The sequence below is a fragment of the Mustelus asterias genome, chromosome 1 (assembly GCF_964213995.1).
Source record: "Mustelus asterias chromosome 1, sMusAst1.hap1.1, whole genome shotgun sequence".
NCBI classification, from domain to species: domain Eukaryota; kingdom Metazoa; phylum Chordata; class Chondrichthyes; order Carcharhiniformes; family Triakidae; genus Mustelus; species Mustelus asterias.
Window position 1 is genome coordinate 131,972,369 of NC_135801.1, and position 24,079 is coordinate 131,996,447.

Here is a 24,079-nt window from a genome sequence, read left to right on the forward strand (position 1 = left end):
CCAGTTTCCTGACCCTAACTGCCTCCTCTTCATTATGAGCATCCAATCTCTCTCTGAACCTCCATCCCACCAGAAGGGTCTCGGGGCTCTCAGCTTCTTTCTCAAGCAGAGGTCTGAACAATCCCTGTCCCCCACTCTCCTCTGCCTGGCTGAACTTGTTAAAGGAGAAATTGTTTAGGATAGAATTTGTCTTACTTCCTGCAAATAAAAGGTGTGGCTATGAGCCCCTGCATGGGCCCCATTTGTGCCTGTCTTTTTGTGGGGTATGTGGAACATTCCTCCTTCCAGTTTTACTTGGGTGCTCTCTCACAACACTTTCTCTGTTATATAGATTACTATATCTGTGCCCTTTCATGTTCTCATCTGGACCTGGAAAACGTGTTGATTTTGCTTTCAATCCCCATCCCCCTCAACTTGATCTCTGTCTCCATTTCTGGTTATAGACTGACCACCAATATTCATTACAAGCCCACCAACCCCCACAGCTGCCTTGACCACAGTCCCTCACATCCCACTTCTTGTAAGGACCATCCATTCTCCCAGTTTCTTTGCCCCTACTGCATCTGTTCTAATGATGCTACTGCTGAGTTTATTCGGCCTTTTAAGTTTATATTTCCGATTTCTAGCAGTATTTTGCTTTTATTAGGACTAGTGATGGAAGTCAACAGCAAAATTTTGGATTTGATCTTGTTGGAAATGGTCATTCCCTTGCACGAATGTGATACAAGCACCACTTGACTGACCAAGAAGTCTCTATTATGGATTTTGTTTGTACTATTCTGAATCTTCACGATGTGTAAGCATTTCAAAAGATCACCGAAACAGTTACAGGACTTGTTTCACGGCAAGATGTTGCTCACTACATGTTGACCAGGGCGGAGATCCAGCTCTTTACATATAATGCCCATAAGTTGATGAGGCATCGATATGATTGACGTTAGTTTGGATATTTCGGGATGACTGATATTGTGCTCAATATTCTGCAATGTTGAGCGAGGCCCTATTGCAAAATATTGTCTGGTCCTCAAGAGCTGTGTAGTGAGTCACGGTGCAAATTGGTGACGGATATTTTGGTGTCAGGTGCCTGACGCGCGAGTGCATTGGGTAAGGAGAGAGGGATTGGCATTGCTGCTTGACAGTGTGCTGCAGCTGGACTGCCTGGGCTTGTGCTGGGGTTGGCGCTGACGTGTTTGCGGGGGAGGCGTCGCTTTGGCAAAGCAGCCCTGTGTGTGTGTGTGAGGCTGGCCCGGGGGGTACGAGCGGGCTGGGGTCCGGGAGGCGCGAGCGGGCTGGGGTCTCCGACTCTCATTGTTCCCATTGTGACATGCTGCTGCCGCCTGACACGGGATTCTAAGTCCCTCCTTCACGCGCGTTCGGCCCGGGGACCGGGTAGAGGGAGGGTCACCGAGCAAGGGAGAGGAGACCAGACTGATTGATTTTTGGGGGGGGGGGGTGGGTGGGGAGTTTGCAGCGCTTTCTGTGCCTGCAGTGAAAGGGGAGCATCCAGGATTCCTCACATCTCCACCCGCCGCCTCCCATCTCCTTTGTTGAGCTGCAAGCGGGGCAGCCCCGTGTCCGCCATTAGTCTTCGTTTAGCCTGGTCCTCCGACGGTTCGCACACTCTGCTGGTGCTCGCTGCTTGCCAGGCGTCCTTTTAAACCGGCACTCTCCCTCTTCCTCCTCCCACACGCGCACACACCCCAGAGCGAGATCGTGCCGCAGACAAAACCAAGCAAACTTCAAAAGATTACTTCCACAGAGCGAACTGGCTGCAAGGAAAATAGCTACTGTCTCCCCTTCGACATACAAGGAAAACAGGAGGAAGATGTTTGACAGGCAGAGGATCCCCTATGTTTGCTTGGATATAATATGCATTATACTGGGTGAGTTTATATACAACTATGTATCTATTATGTACATTTTTGAGGAAACAGACTGGTTTCCTTGCATGCAGCTTTCTTTTGTTTGTTTATGTGTCTGTACATTTTTAAATAACGAACTTGCGATGTGTATTTTCACTTATCCCTGGGTTACCGGGACGTGTTTTGCTTCCCTGAACACAATGAATGTGATGGTAGGAGACAAGGTGAAGGAAGGACAGATGTGGCTTCACCCTCTGATTAGAATGTAAACACTAAACAGTACGAGCTTGTCCTGGCACGCGATTCCTCTGCGGGAATAAGATCTTATTACTTCAACATACGGTGAGCCATTGCTGACAAATAAGCATTAGCTGGACGAGTTTTTTTTTGCTGTTGTAATCATACAGGGAACTGGTCGGTTAATTTGATCCAGGCGGTCTCCGCAGTCAGTCACTTACACAGCCCTTGGCCAGCCTTACTTATGTTGTTGACTCGAGCTTTTTATTTTTTTCGTTCTCCAGTTAGTCCCTTCGCCATTCCTCACGTCCCATCTCCAAGGCAAAGCTGTCAGTGTCAAAAGAAAGGGACACTAATTGGTTCGTGTGACTATGCAAAAAACCAACAAAAGGAGGACAAGTAAATTAATTATTTAATTGCCCCAAATTAGATTTAAAAATATTTAGCTGATTTGTTTCAGAGATGTGGAGATGCCGGCGTTGGACTGGGGTAAGCACAGTAAGAAGTCTCACAACACCAGGTTAAAGTCGAACAGGTTTATTTAATAATATAATAACATAATAATAAACCTGTTGGACTTTAACCTGGTGTTGTGAGACTTCTTACGTTGTTTCAGAGAAGCAGCGGACTTGAATTATGATTTACTACAATGTTACCGAACAAGGAATAGATGTAATTCATATTTTGAACGTGGATCATTGACAACGAACCAAAGCAGCTATCAGCATAGTAATATGAACGGCTGTTCTTAAATCCCTGTAAAACAGTTTTAGATACAGTAAGCAGTTCATAAACAATTTAGTGGGCTTTACTCTTTCAAAGGCAGAGAAAGGTTTGCATCAAATCAGACTGAACTTCACATATGGTAACAGTTTCAGCTCTTTGACCAAAGTTTTGCCTTCCTTATTCAGTCGTCTGTTCAAACCTGGTAATATACGCAAACGTTTATTTCTGGTAACATAATTATTTTAACACTTGCTTAAGGTCTTGGAAATTGAGCCGGGGAGAGCTGTTTTCATTCTAACAGTTAGTTATTTCTAGGACGGTAATGACAAAGATAAAGTTGTTTCAGACAAAGCCATTTGAAGAATAAAAAAGCTGGCATTTATATAGCGTTTTTCACGACCACCAGACGTCTCCAAGCTCTTTGCAGCTGTATCTTTTGAAATCACTGAGTTTTTCGGTCACAGTTGTATTGTAGGAAACGCACAGTCAGTTTGTGTACTTCCTGATATGACTCACCGACTCAAATTTAAAGTGCAGATTATAAAATGGTGCATATTGACTCAGAAAGGGTAGCAGGAGATCGATTCACCTCTTGATCCTGATATATTGATTGTTGGATTGCAGAATGCATCAATTAGATGCCAGATTCTTTTGCAAGACAGAGTCATTCTGGTACAGGAGGAGGTCATTTGATCTAATAAGTGTGTGCCGGCTCTCCATGGAGCAAAAGTCAGTCTCGATCCCCATAGCCGGACAAGTTTATTTCCCTTAAGTGCCCATCTAATTTCCTTTTAAATCACTTATCGGCTCCATTTCCATCACTCTCGTAAATGACTAGTTTCAGGCCACTCAGAGTCACGGAATGGTTACAGCACAGAGGAAGGCCATTTGGCCCATCGTGTCTGCACAATCTCTGAAAGGGTGCCACTCCCTGGCCTTCTCCCAGTTGCCTTGCACAGTCTTCCTTTACAAATAATCCCATTCGCTCTTAAATGCCTTGATTGAACTGACTCCACCACACACTCAGGCATGGCATTCCAGACCTCAACCACTCTCTGCATGAAAACGTTTTTTCCTCATGTCTCCATTGTTTCTTTTGCCAATTACCTTAGATCTGTGCCCCCTGGTTCTCAATCTTTTCACTTTCACCAGTTTCTTCCTATCTACTCAATGCAGACCTCTCATGATTTTGAATACTTCTATCAAATCTCCTCTTACTTTCTTTTCTCTAAGGAAAACAGTCCCAACTTCCCCAATCGATGTAATTTGAGGTTCCTCACCCCTGGAATTATTCACAATCTTTTCTACACTCTGTCTAATTAATGCCTTCACATCTTTCCTGAAGTGTGGCATGCAGAATGGACACCATACTCCAGATGAGGCCGAACCAGTGTTGTATACAAGTTTAAGCTAAGCTTCTTGCTCTTGTATTCTATGGCCCTATTAATGAAAGGTAGGATAGTGTATGCTTTATTAACCACACTCTCAACCAGTCCTACCACCTTCAATGACTTATGCACATGTACACTTGCGTCTCTTCTGCTCTTGCACCCCCTTTAGAATTATACCCTTTATTTTATATTGGCTCTCCATGTTCACCTTACCAAAATGAATTGTTTCACATTTCTCTTCATTGAACTTCATCTGCCACTTGTCCATCCATTCCACCAACCTCCCTGTCCTTTTGGAGTTCAACATTTTCCTCACTATTCACAATGCTTCCAAGTTTCCTATTATTCATGAATATTAAATTGAAGGGAACAGCTCAAAATTGGAGGTGAGGTCCATACCAATCACAGCAGCTGGGAAGTTATGTGATGGATTGAATAACTCCAGGTGACAAGACCTGGAGAAGATGGTTCATCAAGCTGTTCCAATACAGCTGCATCTACCTGGCAATCTGGAAAATTACCCAGTTATGTCCGGTTCACAGAAAATCCAAACTTGCCAATTACTGCCCATCAGTCTATTCCCAATCATTAGCAAAGTGATGTAAGGGATTGTGGACAGAGGTTCAAAGGGGAAGTGAAAAAGCAGTGAGAAGCAAACAGAGTAGGAAAAGAGATTGGAAACTAACTTGAAAAGTTTACTATAGGTATATAAAAAGGTTTATGAAAGGAATGAGGTCAATTAAGGACAAACAAAGGAGATTTGCACGTAATGATTACGCTGTCTGTATTTCAAGTTGATAAGGCAGCAGGACCAGATGAGGTGGTACGCTGGCACAGTGGTTAGCATTGCTGCCCCTCAGTGCAATTCCAGCCTTGGGTCACTGTGAGCAATTGTATCTTCGGCCTGGTTCTGGTTGTACGATCTATCTGACATCTTAATCTAAATCCCTATATCTTTCATCCAGGGAGGTCTGGATTGTTTGCCCTACCTTTCCCCTTAATGGGAATGCATCTTGACTGTGCCCAAACCATTCTCCTCTTTAAAGCTGTTCAGTTACTGTTTTGCCTGTCAATCATTGATTCCAATTTATCTGCCCCAGATCCATTGTTACCCCATTTAAGTTGTCTTTCCTCAAGTTAATTATTTTTACTCTGGATTGTTCTTCGTCCTTTTCCATAATCAACCTAAACCGTATGATACAATGATCACTGTTCTTTTAATGTTCTCTTATTGAAACCTAATCCATTTGACCCACCTCATTCCCAGGAACCAGGTCTGGCAATGTCCCTTTCTTATTGGACTGGAAGCGTACTGTTGTAGGCAAATTTCCTGAACACACTCTAGAAACTCCAGGACTTGGCTCAGGATGCACCCCCAGACGATCCATCATTGTCATCAGTACTCCAAACTGAATACTGGCTGGAGAAGGAGATATACTCAGGGGCCTCCAGCACAACCAGCCTGTTTTTTCTTGGCCACCCATTCTGACTCACTGCTTTTGTTCTTGCTTTATTATTTACATGGGAAATGTTATTTGGTCCATCAGATATGCTACTTGTCACAAAATAAGCCATCCTTTTTAATTAGCACAACCCATCATATCTCCCGGGGAAAAATTCTGGAAAACAAAATTGTACTAATCTCCAAAATATCTGTCCAGCCTTCTAATCTGACTGTTTGATTTCAAAGCAGGATAAACTGAACAGTGCAAGGCTCTCTTTATACTCTACACAACATTCAGTCATCTCTGTTAGTACTTCTTGTTATATTTCTGGACTCTAATTTTAATCAGATATTCCCACAGCCCAATGCATTAATCAACACACAAAATGGCATGTTTACAGACTGATGCACGACATTTAGGGAAACATATTAAATGTCGCTATCTCCATGAAATTGAATTCATGTCTGTTCTGGAGACGCCCTGCTGTACTAATTGTAGATTTTGATTCTACAATTGTTGTAGTATAGAGCATAGCAATTAGTTCCTACAGCAGATATATTTAACCAGGACTGGATCTGCCATACTGTCCACACATTTCTTTTGCTGAAGAATAGCTCAAATGGGAACTTCGACAGAAAGTGGAAATCAAATTTCCTTCTTTCCTTATGATCAATATACTTTTTTTTGTGGAATTGTGACAGAGATCTGCAGTATTTTTCCATTTGTACATTGCAACTCAACCACCCGTCTCGGGTCTTGATGGGGAATGTTGTCCATAAAGTAGTTCTGATGTCCATAGAACTCTCAGCAAAGACTCTTGGGTGAAAATGGCCTGTCATATCTTCTACTTTCACTCTGCTAAAATATTTAGTGAGCTGTAACTGTCACAACCAACAAAGTTTTAGGTTCAGTTCTGTGGAAAATAAAGACTGATCTTTTGCCAGATTGACGAAAATGAAAACTAAACATTTGGGTATTGCTGAAAAATGAGACATGTTGTCAAAGCTTTTTGTTTTGCATTTATTTGGACAGATGCAAGAATGCCAAATTTCAAAGGGAACAACAGTGGTTACTGCATGAGAAAAGGGTGCTGATTGGTTGCCAAGTTGATTCTGATTGGTCAAGACATTGCCGTGGAGAATAGGGAACTATTGCCCATCCCCACCATGCTTTAGTTTAATTCAAAAAAAGTGTGATGCTGGGAACGATCCCTCTTCCTGCAGAGCACAGGTCCTGTGAATGAATATGTGTAACTGCAAATAAGCATAATTCAGCCACACGACGAGCCCGACAGATAACCTTAAACTATTCTCGTCTTTAAAGCTTACTGTTCAATTACTGTTTTGCCTGTCAAACATTGATTCCAATTTATCTGCCCCAGATCCATTGTTTTTCCCATTTAAATTGGCTTTCTTTTGAGTTACTTATTTTTACTTTGGATTGTTCTTAGTCCTTTTCCATAACCAACCTAAACCTTATGGTAGTGTAATTCTTGGCATACTCTGGATTATTCAGCAAGTGCTGTTCAATCACAACCACATCTAATATTTTATATGTTCTGAGATTTGCAAGCATGACCCGGCTCACTGTTTCTAGCCTTTCACCATTCATTCTGCGCTATCCTACACTAGATTCTATTTGCCACGGTTTTGCCTATTCACTTAATTTGTTAACATTTCTTTGTAATTTTATGCTTCCATCCACACTGCTTACAATATGAACTATATTTGCGTCATCAGCAAACTGGGGTATATGGTTTTTTATCCTGTAACTTAATTTGTTAATAAATGCAGTGAACATTTGCAGCCCCATCACAGTTACCTTATGTTTAAAGTTTTTAAACTTTATTTATTAGTGTCATAAATAGGTTTATATTAACACTGCAATGAAGTTACTGTGAAAATCCCCTAGTCATCAAACTCTGGCACCTTTTTGGATCCATTGAGGGAGAATTTAGCATGGCCAATGCACCTAACCAGCACGCCCCTGGACTGGGGGAAGAGCACAGTAAGAAGTCTTACAACACCAGGTTAAAGTCCAACAGGTTTATTTGGTGGCAAATGCCACTAGCTTTCGGAGCGTGCTGCTCCTTCGTCAGGTGGAGTGGGAGATGTGCTCACAAACAGGGCATACAGAGACACAGAAGTGTCCACCTGACGAAGGAGCAGCACGCTCCGAAAGCTAGTGGCATTTGCTACCAAATAAACCTGTTGGACTTTAACCTGGTGTTGTTAGACTTCTTACTGTGTTTACCCCAGTCCAACGCCAGCATCTCCACATCATGACTGCTGGGGGAAGAAACCAGAGCACCCATAAGAAGCCCACGCAGACATGGGGAGAACGTGCAGACTCCGCACAGACAGTGACCCAAGCCAGGAATTGAACCCGGGTCCTTGACGCTGTGAGGCAGCAGTGCTAACCACTGCGCCACCATGCCGCCCCTCACTTCATCACTAGCCACATACTGCCATATGGGTACCTGCACATTATCCCCACTTGCTGTCACCTGTCACTCAGCCAGTTTCCTGATCAAGTCAATAAGTTACCACCAATCCCTTGAATTTCAAATATAGCCAACAGTTTCTCATGAGGGACTTTAATGAATGTTTTCTGGGAGCCCACAAAATCCATAGACATTCCTGTTTACTGTCATCTTTTCAAAAAAATCAATTGGGTTCATCAGGCCTTTTACAGATACACACTGGTTGTCTCGGATCAGCTGAAAATGTTTAAGGTATTCAGATGCTGTATCCTTGATTTTAGTGTCTCGTACTTGCCTGATCACAGATGTTAAATTAACTGGTCTGTAATTCCCTGGTTTTGTTCTCTCGCATTTCTGAAAAAGTGGAATGATGTGAAATTTTCCAATCGATATGAATGTTTTCTGGATTGATAGAAATTCGAAAGATTATAGTTAGAGCATTTACTTTAAAACTCTGGGGTGGAAACCATTTGATCCTGGGAACTTTCTCAATTTTTAGCAGTAGCTTTTTCATCAACGTTAATTTGCTCACATGTTACATGCTGAGCTGCATCCTGAAATTAAAGTTAGTTTCCTTGGGGAGTCCAGCATGCTATCCTCTTCCTTCACTGTAAATACTGAAACAAAGTAATTATTTAACATAGTGCTAATTCGTTATTTTCATTAACAAATCACCATTATCTGTTTATAAAGCCCCACTTTCAGCTACGTTTTTGAGATGAGAACTTAAACAGATTGTGATGATGTCGCAAAGATACTTCGAAACTGGGCGGCGTGGTGGCACAGTGGTCAGCACTGCTGCTTCACAGCGCCAGGGACCCGGGTTCAATTCCCAGCTTGGGTCACTGTCTGTGTGGGGTCTGCATGTTCTCCCCGTGTCGGCGTGAGTTTCTTCCGGATGTTCCAGTTTCCTCCCACGGTCCAAAAGACATGCTGATTAGGTGCATTAGCCATGCTAAATCCTTCCTCAGTGTACCTGAATAGGTGCGGGAGTGTGTGTGGCGACTGGGGGGTTTTCATAGTAACTTCATTGCAGTGTTAATGGAAGCCTACTTGTGACGCTAAAAGACAACTCACTTTGTGGTGCAATATAAATTAGACAGCATTGAAATAACACAAAACACAAAGTTCTTGTAATAGTGTAACTGGCAACATTTTATGTATTACATCAAAAATTATCCCAATCTTACTGTTGGCAACTTGTACTAAGTTTCCTGGAAATTTCAATCACCTATGCCTGAAGGTAAAACCCTGTGATTTGAGTCCCGAAACGTTAACTCTGTTTCGCTCTCCACAGTTGCTGCCAGACCTGCTGAGTCTATCCAGCATTTTCTGTTTTTATTTCAGATTTCCAGTATCCGCAGTATTTTGCTTTTTATTTGCATGAGGGGATGCTGAATGGGAGCCAGGGACCAGAGGTCACCTTGGGGACTGTGGCGATTCATGGGGGCAGCTGACCGCCACCTTTTCAAGTGCAACTAGTGATTGGCAATGAATGCTGCTCTAGCCAGCGATCCTGTAAATTGATTTTAAAAAAAGTTTGGGGGGGGGTCTCGCCCAAGCCAGACAGGCAGTACTGTGAGAAAGCAACTTAACGGAAAAAATAACATTTGCATTCAGATTCATGTTTTATTTGTCAGTGTTTACGGGTAGTGAGGATGGGTCCTTATCAAACCTGAGAGGAAAACAAGAGGTTGGCAGTATGGCTGGGAACCAGCACAGACTTTTCTTTAAGTGCTTGGTGCCTCACCAGTAATGTCTTTTGGGAGCAGACAGGACATCCTTGCATTTCAGTTCAATAAACAGGCTTTTCCCAAATATTTCATATTATGTTTGATGTTCCCTCAATGGGATGTCTTAAAACCACAGTCTCTAGTTACTCAACAAAATTGAAGCCCATGGGATTAAAGGGGCAGTGTGGATACCAAATTGGCTACAAGCCCCAAAGCTGAGAACAGTTGTTTATCGGACTGGGAAAAAAAAACATATACAGTGGTATCCCCCAGTGGTAGGTAATAGGGCTACAGCTTTTTTCATCTTTGTTAATACCGGAATCTGGGCCCAAAAGATAAACTTTCAAAGTTTGCTTAAAAGATGAAGTTTGGGAATATAGTTAACAGGATAGTAGCAAGCTTCAGTGGAATATAGACTGGTGAAATGGACACATGGCAGATGGAATTTAATGCAAAGGACTGAAATTATCTCTGGGGTGGGGGTGGCGGGGGGCAAGTTTGAGCAGAAGCAATATAAACTAAATTGTACAATTATAAAGAATATGCAGGAACAAATAGACCGAGGAGTTCATCTACACAAATCTTCACAGGATACCTCGATAAAGCTGTTTATATTAAAACCTAGCCATAGAGAATCCCTGGCTTTGTAAGATGAGGGATAGAATATAAAAGCAAGTAAGTTAAACTGAACCTTTTATAAATCATTACCACCTCCAACAAGAGAGAATCTAACCATCACCCCCTTGACATTCAGTGGCATTACCATTACTGAACCCCTCTTGTCAACATCCGGGGGTTACATTGACCAGAAACTCAACTGGACTAGCCATATAAACACTGGCTACAGCAGCAGGTCAGTGGCTAGGAATCTTGTGGCCCGTAGCTGACCTCCTGAGTCCCCAAAGCCTGTCCTTAAGGCACAAGTCAGGACTGTGATGTTGAGTGCAGCTTCAACCTCAGTCAAGAAGCTTGACACCATCAAAGACAAAGCAGCCTGCTTGATTGGCGCCTCCTCTACAAACATGCAATCCCTCCACCACCGATGCGCAGTAGCAGCAGTGTGTACCATCTATAAGATGCACTGCATGAACTCACCAAGGCTCCTTAAGCAATGCCTGCCAAACCTATGAATACTAGCATTTAGAAGCACAAGGACAGCAGATGCATGGAAATGCCACCACCTGCAAGTTGCTCTCCGTGCCACTCACCATCCTGATTTGGAAATATATCGCCATTCCTTCACCGTCACTTGGTCAAATTCCTAGAATTCCCACGCTAATAACACTGTGGCTATACCCACTCCACAGCAGCAGCAGGACTGTAGCAGTTCAAGAAGGCAGCTCACCACCACCTTCTCGAGGGAAACTGGGGATGGGCAATAAATGCCGGCCCAGCCAGTGACGCCCACATCCCATGAATTAATTTTTTTAAAAATCACTGTTTGGCTTCTGCTATAGATTATTGTGTTAAATTCTGGACACTGCATTTTAGGAAAGATGTAAAGGCCTTTGAGAGGATGCAGATAAGATTTGCTGGAAAAGCACCCGGGATGAGGCACTTCAGTTACATGAAAAGACTAGAGAATCTAGGATTGTTCTTGTAGAAGGGAGGTTAATGGGAGATGTAATAGAAATATTCAATTTAAAAATAAAAAGTTTTGATGTAGTCAATTGGGAGAAACTTTTTCATGCGGTGGGAGGGTTGATAACCAGAGGATAAATATACAAGATCATTGGCAAAAGTAACATGGGAGGAATGAGAGTCAGAATTCTCCACTCTCGTACATTCTAACACCACTGCCAGTGAGAACGGAGTATTTGGTGCTCAGCCAAAACTTCATTCACTGCAGTGGGATAGAAGAATCTCAGCTGCGGGTAAGATCAGAAAATTTCAGTCGAGGAAAACAATGGCCGCAATTTAACCCAAAAAAATTACTTAGTATTGTAACGGCAAGAAAACTGGACTGATTGAACTTTGGTTGTTCCCATACTCAAGTCATTTTTTGGGAGAGTGGTGAGTTGCATGCCGGTTCTGGGAAGGTCGGGGCCTAAACACGCTGGTGAGCCCGAATGCAAAGTGATTAGGTGGCATTTTGCAAGGGCACCAATCAGCGCACTGGGAGACCCTCCTCTCAAACCCCCCCCCACCCCCCCATGGACATCGGGACCGCCCCCAATCCCCCCCCCCCCCCCCCCCCCCCCCCCCCCCGGCCCCCCATTGGCGGCATGTTTCCCTACTCGCTCTCCGACACGGAGTGCCGGCATTGGGGCCATTCCAATGGGTTCCCCTTCATGACCCCCGACATATCCCATTCTGTCACGGCCCCTTCCATCATAGCACAACCACCCCCCCAACCCCGTTTGTACTGCCCCTGGTACACTGGCAGTGTCCAACTGGCACTGCCAGGTGGGCATGGCCAGATGGCACGATGTGTGCCAGGTGCAACAAGGCCTGAAAATCACCCCCAAGATTTCTGCAGTGAATTTTTGAGTTCTGGAATGCACTGCCTGAAAACATGAAAGCGTATTGAGTGGGTACTTTCAAAAAGGATATATAATTGGAAAGGGAATATTTAAAGAGCTACGAGTGGAACTAATTTGATAAATCTTTTAAGGAGCCAACACAGGCACAATGAGCTGGATGGCCTTTTTCTGTAAGATACTATCAACGAATTAGATTTCTTTCAATATCAGTCAGAATTGGTAGATTTTCGATTGAAATTAGATTTTTTTTCCCCTATATCTGGAGAAAGCAAAGTTCACCTGAGATTATTTTCTTCCTCAATTAGGCTTTCTAAGTTTGAACATCATTCCTAGCTGCGGGAGAAGTTGGGAATTGCTCTGAGGATTTTGCTAAAGCAGCTCTGACACTTCTCTCTTGCTTGTGTTTCCTGGAGTGCGCCTTGTGACGTATAAAAACAGTGATTTCTGGAAATACAAGACGTTTCTCAGCATGTGAAAAGAAAAATCTGTGTACTTATGAAGAGTTTACATCCAAAAACATTCAACCTTTTTTTCTCTTTAGAAAGTGCCATTTTAAAAAATTCATTCATGGGAATGAATGAATGCTGGCCAGCATTTATCGCCCATCCCTAGTTGCCCTTGAGAAGGCGGTCGTGAGCTGCCATCTTGAATCGCTACAGTTCACGTGCTTTGGGTTGACCCAAAGGGAAATTAGGGAAATGCAGATTTCTGCATTTTCTGTTACCCATTGTCCCATTTTGCAGTTCATTTTACTCTCTGGCAAACCACTTCGCTTTTCTTCCATCTTTATTGTCTTGAGTCAGTGATTCTCGTGTTGCAGCTGTGTTGAATTTGGAATGTGCAGGATTGGGTGCAAACGTGGCACTGCACATTGAACAACTTACCTGTTTTATTTTGTAGTTATTGTAGCAAAGGTCAACTGTAGTGCTCATAGCCTAACCTGTTTCATTTTTCAAGAACTGTGGATGAGATCCCAATGTCAACAGCCTGACACACCAACAGATAAACGATTAATCAAAATGGGCTGCTCTGCAAAAGCAGGTTTACTAATGGGTTGGCTCCTTTGGTATCCTATTCTGTGTTTGAAATATTGAGTTGCTGTTTGTTCACTCCAGCTCCAAAAGGAAAAAACAGACCATACAGACTGGAAGCCTCTCTGATCTATACTTTCCTTAAGTGTTGAAAGGATTTGAGTGCTAGCTGTTGTGTGGCTTCTGTTTGAGTGAAAAGAGCAAGCCGTGTTATGTGATAGCGGCACAATCTTTGCATGCAAAAGCATGTTTACTCTGGATTAGGAGTTAATCCTGTTTCACTGAAGCAACTGCCCACAGGTAGCCATCCTTTGCTTAATTGGGTTTGCTGCCAGCTACAATACATGTGATGTCAGTAATTTTCTCTTTTTCATCAGAATTATAAAACAGAGAGCGGGTAGGAACTGTCAGCCAAGAACAGCCCGCAACTCTTGTCTCCACATGGCATTGCTCTTCACAGATATATCTTTCTTTACAAGTTCAAAACAGCAAACCCAACCTGGGTTTTCAGAGTTCATTGTTCATTGGCACCTGTTGTCGTGCAAGTCTGGCCTTTCTGAGCATGGAGAGAGTTTGTGCTTAAATATGGTGGAAAAATGTTAAGCAGCATGTTTAGATGGCCAGACCCAAGCAGAGTTGGCAATGGCAGCGGATATTATGTGCATACTTAATGATCTTAATAAACAGCAGAGAGCAGACTGACCTGTAATGTACGCAGTTATTTGGAAACCTGTTACAGGAGAACACCCCCACCTTTCTTTCCAGCCCAGCTAATTATTAATATTTACTAAATTATTTTAACTGATTCTAGAAAGCAATTGGCAGGATCGACACTTAATTCAATGTTCTTGTCAAACTCCCTCTAATCAGTCATTATATCATATCACACAGAAAGCTTAACCAAATCACCAACGTACACTGTTCTTTTAATCTGAGTCAACAAATATTTATAACATTTCAAAATAAACAAATTGTTCCCGTCTGACTTTTCATCGATGTACAAGTATTAAAACACACATCTCTTCTGTGGCCTGATACTCTGCCCATCTCCCATCTTTTAATGCAGGCTTCTCGACTTTTTCTCCTTCTCTCAATTGGTTTCACATTCTTGTTTCCTTCCCAACCTTTCTCTAGCAGTTTATTGTTTCTTCTTTCCAGTTTCCCTTTCTCTGCCTCTCTTTTTTAAAAAGAATCATTGGATTCTATTGGAAGAAGATGATTCAGCTTATCATGCTTGGGCTGGCTCCTCGAAAGAGCAATCTTTCACCACAGTGAACAGCGCCTTGTAAACAGCTTTTGTCCATTCCCTGCATTATAATTCTGGCAAAAAAGAGAAAACCAACTTTTACTGGCTATGCCTGCATTGCAATCGGCAGAATACCAGCATTCATGTGGGTAAAAGATGGTTACCTGCCCTGTTTCAGTGAAACGGATTAGTTCCCAACTTCAGGTAAAATTCCAATACTCTGTTGAAAGTTGTTGTTGGGTTTGCTTCTACCACCCATAAGACAGTACATTCCATATCCTAAGAATGCACTCATCTTTTCTCTGGTTCCATTCCACTACATTTTCTACTGCTTGACTCAAACTTATTACTCATACCTTACAGGGACTGGGGTCAGAAAGAAGGGAGAGGTGCTCACTATCAGGTCCTATGCCTCCAGTGTTGCCATCAGTCAGCTTCCTACCAAAATCCCAGTAGGTAGTGTCACGCGATCTAGCATTGGATGAGAAGCCAGAGAAATCAGATAGGATTCAGGAAAGGTTCAAGTGAAGACGGGATAGATAGATAAAATAAAAATTTAGGAAAGGGAAGGTGCATGGATTTCTTTGATTCTTTCATCGGATGTGGGCCTTACTGACTAGGGCAGCATCTATTGCCTATCCCTAATTGCCCCGAGAAGGTGGTGGTGAGCTGCCTTCTTGGACTGCTGCAGTCTATGTGGTGTTTAAAGGAGGGTTCCAGGATTTTGACCAAGCAACAGTGAAGGAACAACAACGTAGTTCCAAGTCAAAATGGTGTGTGGCTTGGAGAGAAGCCTGTAGATGGTGGTGTACCAATACCTCTGCTGCCCTTGTCCTTGTAGGTGGTAGATGACATTGATGACACAGCAAAGCATATTAATGAAGCAGGTGAAGATGGTTGAGAACACCATCCAGAGACAGGTCATTGGGTGCAATGATTGACATCTAACCATAGTCACATTCCTGGATGTCAGCCGTAACTCTGGTTACTGAAAGATTTTTAATTTTCCTTTCGTATTCTTAGCACAGAATTATTGCCCATTTTTAAAGGGACCTTGTGCATTTTTGGGGTTTCTGGTACAGTTCATATGTTTTCAAAAGAATCATTCATTCAGTTACTCCAAGCACCTTTAATTATTATGAAGTTAGGTCCAAGTAAGCAATGGTAAAATCTTTAACTGATGAAATCAGACCTACAGGAAATTCCAATCTTGCTACTGAAACTATTTTCTAAGGACCTAATTACAAAAAAGATCTTTAGAGATTGCCTCCTACCCAATTCTATTTGGAGCCACTTGCCACAATTTTCTCTAGGTTATAAAGTTAACCAAATTGTGAATCTGGTGATGCTGCATAATATTGCTTTTTGTGTCCATTTTTGTGTTGGCTTTACACCTCGCAATCCACATGTAGCATGCATCCACACAAAATGATTTTGTTCTCTTGCACACGTCCATGTGTGTTAAACTTTTTTGCTGGCATGCATTTTGCTATGCTCTACTCAATGATTTCTTACAGGTATGGAACCACTTCTTACAAGGCTTTTACATTGTATGCACTTTGGGAATTAACTCTAAATTCTGCAACTTTTATGAAAGACAACTTTAAAGATAAAAATTAAATATGTTTAACCATAGGCCTAATAACTTCTTAATCGCATACGTTTAGTTTAGCCCAGTTGGATAGACAGCTAGTTTGTGATGCAGAGCGTCGTCAACAGCTTGGGTTCAATTTCTGTAGTGGCTGAGGTTATTCATGAAGGCCCCACGTTCTCAATCTTGCCCCTTGCCTGAGGTGTGGTGATCTTCCGGTTAAATCACCACTAGTCAGCTCTCCCCCTTCAAAGGGGGAGGGCAGCCTATGGTCAACTGGGACAATGCCGACTTTATTCATAAGTACATAATGCAGGTGTATAATTAAACCTTTTTCCTTTATCAACTGTCGTTTAATCTCAGTAGCCCTTTTTTATGTTCCATGAATTTCAATTTTTCTCTTTTTGTTTGAAGATGTTGAGTCATATTGCAAGGTCTCTCGGGAACTCATCATTATCTGGTAGCTCACTCAAACCTAGAATGCTAGTCACGATATTCAGTTATAGGAGGAATCAAAACTGAGAAGTATTTTTCTGAGGCACCCCCAGAGACGAGGGAAGGGCTGTTTCTCCATTGTCATCTTATACATTTATTTCTATCTACCACTGTGAATAGGACAAATTCAGAGCTTCGGGAGCCAACGTGCATGATAAGATGCTTTATGAAGAGCAAGTTCTGCAATCTGTAATAAGGCTGAGGATGTAGATTGTCCTGTGTAGTATCCCTTCTGTGTCTCGACATGAGAATTGCCTGAACAGTGTGATTTTCATATGCCATTTGGAACAGGCCAGCACTTTATAAGTTTGATGATGTATATTTAAGCATTAAGCAAAGAAATGTTGAAATAAAATTTACAGCGGAGGACTGCACTTCTGGAGCAACTCAAACATTTATTTCCTGTTCATAGTTTAGAATGTGATGTGGAAAGAGGTTTGAACATTATTTATTTTCTGTTTCAAATTGAAAGAACATTAAACCTCTTCAGGTTCTCATATCCTCTTTAGTGGTTTCAGAGCTTCTAAACACACGGTAGACAATATTTCCCCCTCACTGGCCTTTCAAATGATGCAATCTTTCATTCTGGTATAATTGTTTTCTTTATCCCTGTGCCAAATCAAATATGTGTTGCTATTTGGTTTCAGGAGGAGTCAAATCCCCACAGGGTCACGTAGCTTGACAGCAGTTAATCTCTGAGGTTGTCTGTGAAATATGATTACTTGAGTGAGTGATGCATCAGAACAAGAAAGGAAAAAAAGGATCCTCGGCATATCCAGGCCAAAGGCACAGACATTTTCTTGTACTGATCCATAAATGGCCACTCATAGGTCACTGAGCTCTGTTAGGCAGAGATATCCTGATGATTGATTTTCTATTCTTTCCTCCCTGTTGATGGAGACTAACTTGTGCTGAACATGTACTGTTGGCCACTTTAGTGGAACTGGGTATTGGGTTAGGTTAAGATCAGTAGAGCTTTGATGCGCTGAAGATGAGAGGCCAGCCAGACATAAGAGCATTGGTGTAATTGAGCCTGGAGGTCACCAAGGATATGAACAGGTTGGTTATTGTGTTGTTACAGTATTTTCATGGCCAAGCTGGAAGCTCATCAGCTTCTGAAAATAAGGTTAATAAAGTGAAGCTTAGAAGTGCTCTTGCATTCAAATCCATTCAAGTTATCAGCCTCCTGTTACTTTTTATTCTATTTCTTCGGCCCTTTACTTCACATTGTCTTGATGAAAATTTTCTCCCTATGTTCACACTATTTCTTTAATGTAAGTTGGTGGGATCAGAAAGGGAAATAAAACAAAATACAGAGAAATAATAAATAATTTCTGAAAAGGGGGCAAAATGCAACAGGAAGGTTATCAAAAACCTGCCAGATGGAAAGAGATAAAAGTTGAAATGAAAGAAAAGAAAATCTCTGTCCTTATTTTATCTGTAATAACCAAGTTTTGTCTTTTATGTCAAATATCTGGATGACTCTTTGTCAGAACTCTGATGAAGAGTCATCCAGACTCTTAGTTAGCTCTATTCTCCACAGACGCTGTCAGACCTGCTGAGATTTTCCAGCATTTTCTTTTCAAAACAAAATGAAAGTTCTGCTGTTTTCAGCATAATATGAAAATAATTAATTCCTTCTGTGGTATGAATCAATGCACTGCCAATTCATTATGTCTGTGATCTCCTTTTGACAAAAATATTTCAGACTGTGGACCCAGTCTGTGAAAAATGTGAGTCAAGATTTTTTCTGTTTATCTTCACCAAGATGTTTGATAGTTGTGTAAGTTATCATTATTCTCTGGTCATAGTACAAGTCACTTTGGAATGCAGACAACCATGAAACACTAATATAAGAAAGAGACATGCATAGAACATAGAACAGTGCAGCACAGACCAGGCCCTTCGGCCCATGATGTAGTGCCGAGCTTTATCTGAAACCAAGATCAAGCTATCCCACTCCCTATCATCCTGGTGTGCTCCATGTGCCTATCCAATAACCGCTTAAATGTTCCTAAAGTGTCTGACTCCACTATCACTGCAGGCAGTCCATTCCACACCCCAACCACTCTCTGCGTAAAGAACCTACCTCCGATATCCTTCCTATATCTCCCACCATGAACCCTATAGTTATGCCCCCTTGTAATAGCGCCATCAACATAGTTAGTGATGTTTGTGAAAGTGGCTTCGTAAGTGGTAGACAATGCGTGCTACCTGTTGCTGGTCTTAGGGTATGTATTGTTGTCCATTTACTTGAATGTGCACTTTTAATGCCCATAAAGTGACATTTGAATGCTGGGAAGTCGGATTGGACTGGATAGCTCTCTTTCGGCTGGCTTGGACATGATGGGCAAAATGGCTTGCTGCTATGCTGTAAATTGCTATGGTTTCTATTTTCTATTCACTGTTACTGGTTCACACTCCTACAGTTAGGCTTTTAATGCTCTGCTGCTTTCAAGTTATGCTACACGCACTTCATGTCGATTTCTAGATTCTCTCACTTAATTATCCCTGGTTTTTGGATGAATGTCTGTCACTTTTTCCGTAACTTTTTATGAGATGCTGCTTGTCATTCCTCCTTGCCTTGATTAGTTTCAGATTATGTTGGCTGCAAACAATGATAGTTCAAGTGGCTATCTGCCTATTAGCCTTTCTGATGTAACTATGAAAGGTTTACTGCTCATTTCTATTGATTTGCTGGCCAGCTATTAATTGTGGCTTTGTGTGCCTCAAGAATGTGCTGTGTTTAGCTTTGTGTCTCCTTTATGATCTTGAATTTATCATAAGGTTGATATTGTGCAGGCCCATGCATAACTTTGGTCTTTTTTGAACCAAATTACCTTGTATCATTGATGCACCATACAGATCCATAATAACAGCAACTTGCAGTTTCTTCACTTGGGGTCGTTAGTGTTTAGAATTCTCTTCCCAGAGAGCTGTGGAGGCTGGATCATTGAATATATCCAATGCTGAGTGAAGCAGATTTTTGATCTACAAAGGAGTTCAAGGTTATGGGGGACAGGCAGGAAAGTTAAGACCACAAATCAGATGAGCCACTCCTGTTTCTATTTCTTATATTTGCGTTAATGTTTAAAATGTACACATGCAACTGGGTAAGTAAATGGACCTTGAGTCCTGGAGGGAAAGATTAAGACACAGTTTTCTCAAAAGCTGAATTTTGAGAGTTTTAAAAGATGGGGAGAAGAGTGATGTTGCATGGGGCCCAGGCAGATGAAAGCCAGGCCGACACTGGTGGACTGTGGAGGGCGAGTTGTTGAAAAAGGCAAGCAGCGGACTGCAGGGTGTGGAGGGCAATGCAAGGTAGGAGAAATTTGCAGAGGAAGACTGGGCAAGAGTGTGGAAAGACTTGTAAATGAGAACAAGTTACTTAAGTTAATATGTTGAGGTCAGGGAGGGAGAGTAGGTCTGTAAGAAAAGGGTGGTTGGTATGTGGGACAGGATAAGGTTAGTTGCATTTTGCTCAAGTAAAGTTTCTGCAGGGTGGTGGTTGGGAGGCCAGAAAACGGGATATTGGAATAATCTGCTGCAGAAATGGGAGAAGCAAAGCTCAGGGATTCAGTGCCTGAGGATGGAGATAACAATATTGCTCATGTTCAAATAGTGTTGATCTTGGATATACTGTGTTTGAAGTTCAGTCCTGCGTTGGACAGTATGTCAAGACTTTGCACTGTCTAGTTTATTTTGAATAAGTTGTAATGGGAGGCAGGGGGTTGTGGGGGGTGGCAATCGGCAAAGTGAAGAAGAAATCAGTGGCAAGGAAGAGGAATTTATGCCTGATGCCAGACATTATTGCTTCAGTCTTCCTAATTGGAGGAAGTTTTTGACCCATCCGTAATTTGATATTGAACAGATAGTCTGATGTTGATACATGCTAGTGAAATTGAATGAGATGGTGGAGAGGTGGCACTTGGTGCCTTCAACAAACCCAGAGAAGCTGATCCAGGGCTTGTGGATGATGTTATCAAGGGGGCAGACTGTAGACGAGGAAGAAGAGTGAGCCAAGGATAGAAAGTTTAGGGAACTCCAGTGGTCAGATTGTGGGGCAGTAAGAGAAGTCATATTGTGATAGGTCAGCTTCAGAATGTACGTGATTAACCTCAACATCGTCCCTTTTTTCCAGTCTGCTCCAGAAGAGCTGATTCTATGCTTTCCCCCGCCAAGACAATTGCCTCTTCATGTCTTACAAATATGTATAATTGCCTGATGATTCCGCTGATAAGTGTGTCAACTGTGGCTAAGTTGGTAGCCCTCTACCAGGCTTGAGAGACTGAAAAGCCTACTCCTCCTTGTTCATATGTTTCTATGCTCCCTTGTCTGAGTCGCAAGGTTATAAGTTTGAATCCCATTCTAAGGCATGGGCACAACAACCAAGGCTGATGCTCCAGTGTCATTCTGTTGAAGGCGTTATCCAGATGAGGTGTTAAACCCAGGTCCCATTTGTTAGCTTGGGTGAATGTAAAAGGCTCCATGGTACTATTTTGAAGGAGAGCAAGGGAGTTATCTCTAGTGTCCCTGTCAATATTTATCCCTCAATCAATATTGCAAAAACAGATAAGCTGGTCATTATCATATTGCATTTTGTGGGAGCTTGCTGTGTGCAAATTAACTACCACATTTCCTACATTACAACAATGACTACGCTTCAAAAGTACTTCATTGGTTGTAAAATGCTTTGAGAAATTTGGTGGCCATGAATAGTGCTATATGAATGCAAATTTTTTTTCATTAGTCATGCAGAGCAGGAGGCCGAGAGAGAATGCTTTAGCCAGTATCAGAAATGATCAGTTTTCTTCAGAAACTGTGCATTAGGAGGGGAAAATCAGTTCAAGGTTCCTGCTCCTGATAGCTATGCAGTAAACTGGTAAAGTGCCAATGTGTCATTAGGTGAGCACAGGATAGGCCATGAATAACCCTCATAATGGGATGTCCTACAGACTTGCATGATTCAGTTTTACAGCTGAAGAAAGATTAAAAGATGTATGAGAAGGTTTGCTTAATTCTATTGCAGCATTAGTCACTGCCTTTAAAAGATGGGAAATAAAGGAGGAATATGAAGTGAGTGTTGGAGGAGAGAAGAATGATAAGTGTACCCCAAGTCAAAAACTCATCTTAGGCTGAGGTGATGGGAATAAACTGCTAGAATTTGCTCTAATCTCAGCCTCTTGTTGTGATGCTATTTTATAAAACGTTTTAAATTATGCTGCATGTTCAAAACTAATCTGTTAATACCCACCTCTTCAGTACTAAAACAGCTGTCAGGTACAAGGATATTTTTAGAAAATTCCTTGAAATTTGTCCAGTGTCGGAGCTGCATAGATTACTGAACAATTCAGAGGAAGAGCTGCCTGCCCAACTCATTGCTGATTAAGTCTAAGATTGGGATCAATGCTGCAAAATGGGTTCAAGTCATAACATCTTTTTCCACCCCCCTGCTCTGGCACACATTAGTCTGAACTGAAGCTTTATTTGCTTTGAGGATGGAGTGATGTTTAATATTTGAAAGTGTCAGTGTGAGAATGTGTTTTGTGCTGTGGATGTGTGCCTTTTTAGAACTGTTCAAACTAATTTCACTTTCCAGATGATCTTTAAATAGCTGTCGAGGTAAAAGGATTATCTTGAAATGTTGGGTAAATCCATCGCTGTTTGAATGTTTGACCTAGCCAATCAAACTCAGAAGTCAGATGCGAAACATTGAAATTGCTGAAGTGGTCAGTGGGTTCAGGTCTTAGCCTCATTTGCCTCAGAAGTGTTTGTTCAGGTGCTGCTTTTGGATTTCTTGATGAATGGAATAATCTATAGTTTTTTTTCAATACCAAACCTATATATCAAAAGTCCTGTTAGACCATTACTAGCCATGGTTGGGTGTGTTTAACTTTTAACCTCTTATTACACTCACCCTTTAAAACTTCTCAAACATCACAATTTTCTTCATTTAACTTCATTGCAGTGTTAATGTAAGCCTTACTTGTGACTAATAAATAAACTTTTAAAGTATTTCCAAAAATAACTTGTAACTTGTCCCCAGATGTGTAAAATGATCTGTTTTTGTTTACTTTTGAGAGCTGTCGATCATTCGTGTAAGTGGAGCTAGTATCCCAGACTCCAGTCTAAACAGTAGCCTGTGGTCCCAATTTGTTTTAATTCAATCATAGGACATGGGCATTGCTGGCTGGATAGCATTTATCGCCCATCCCTAGTTGCCCGGGGGCAGTTGAGGGTCGACCATATTGCTGTGGCTCTGGAGTCACATGTAGGCCAGACCAGATGATGATGGCAGCTTTCCTTCCCTAAAGGACATTCGTGAACCAGATGGGTTTTTCCGACAATGGTTTCATGGTCACCAGTAGATTCTTAATTCCAGATTTTTTTATTGAATTCAAATTCCACCATCTGCTGTGGTGGGATTTGAACCCGGGTCCCCAGAACATTAGTTGAGTTTCTGGATTAATAGTCTAGTGATAATACCACTAGGCCAGCGCCTCCCCAGTCAAGTTGACCGTTCAATCCAAATGTAAAGGACACTGTGATTATGTTGCTGGTACATCTTAGTAATTAAACTGAATTGAAGGTTTCAAGCAAGGGTTATTTTGGATAGTGCTTTAGAGTGAGAGAAAATTGTATGGTTTAATAAAAGAAATACATGCTTTAATAAAATAAAAGCAAAAGCTTTTATATCTGCTTTGGGCCCCTGTAGATATAGTTTACAATCAGAACAAAACCAAAAAAAAAACCGCTCCATCTTTTTCTGAAGTTAGATATTAAAGATATGGGGGAGGGGGGAGGGGGGTGGGTGACAGGGCTCCAGAAGTCTGCAGCCAGCATGGGTATTAATTTTACCATTCATCTTGCAAGGTAAGGGATTTATAAAAATAATTCTTTGGAAGAGTTTTGCATTGATGTCTTCCTCCCCTATATTAATCTTTTACTTTAAAATCAATCTTGTTTGTGTTTGTGTTTTATATTTAGTGTGTTATTCATGAATAAAGCCCTTTGTCAGTTCTGCTGATCTGATATATAAACAAATTTAGTTTGAGTGTAACTTCCCTTATGGAGGGCCTTGCTTCTTTATCAGGTACATTCTGAGTAACAGCCCACAGCACATGTACTCAGCACTTGAGCTCTACCACTCGTGTGTCAATAAATAGATTCAAGATGAGCGCAAACTGCCAGACTGTCTCCTTTAATAAGATAATTGGGCATAAGTTGGCTACTAAGCAGTTAAAGTGGCTAAAAATCTCATCTGGAATCAATTTTAGTGTTTTGCAATGATGTCCTGTAAGGTGAAGGCTTCTTGTGTTAGTAGCTAGAGTTGGAGAGAAAAGGCAAATTAGTCAGA

The 24,079-nt window shown here is 41.8% G+C and overlaps 1 protein-coding gene across 4 annotated transcripts in view; it reads left to right on the plus strand.

Moving 5' to 3' along the window:
- The first annotated feature begins 1,107 nt into the window (after positions 1–1,107).
- plpp1a (phospholipid phosphatase 1a) overlaps positions 1,108–24,079 on the plus strand; it is a 94,185-nt gene continuing 71,213 nt past the window's right edge. The window contains exon 1 of one of the 4 annotated variants that reach the window (XM_078219161.1): positions 1,108–1,883. In XM_078219161.1, coding sequence (XP_078075287.1) covers positions 1,826–1,883 — 58 coding nt within the window. In that variant the 5' untranslated portion in view covers positions 1,108–1,825. Of the gene's footprint in view, positions 1,884–2,070; positions 2,205–24,079 lie in introns of those variants that run through there. The other 3 variants (XM_078219155.1, XM_078219172.1, XM_078219168.1) reach the window with 3 other exon arrangements.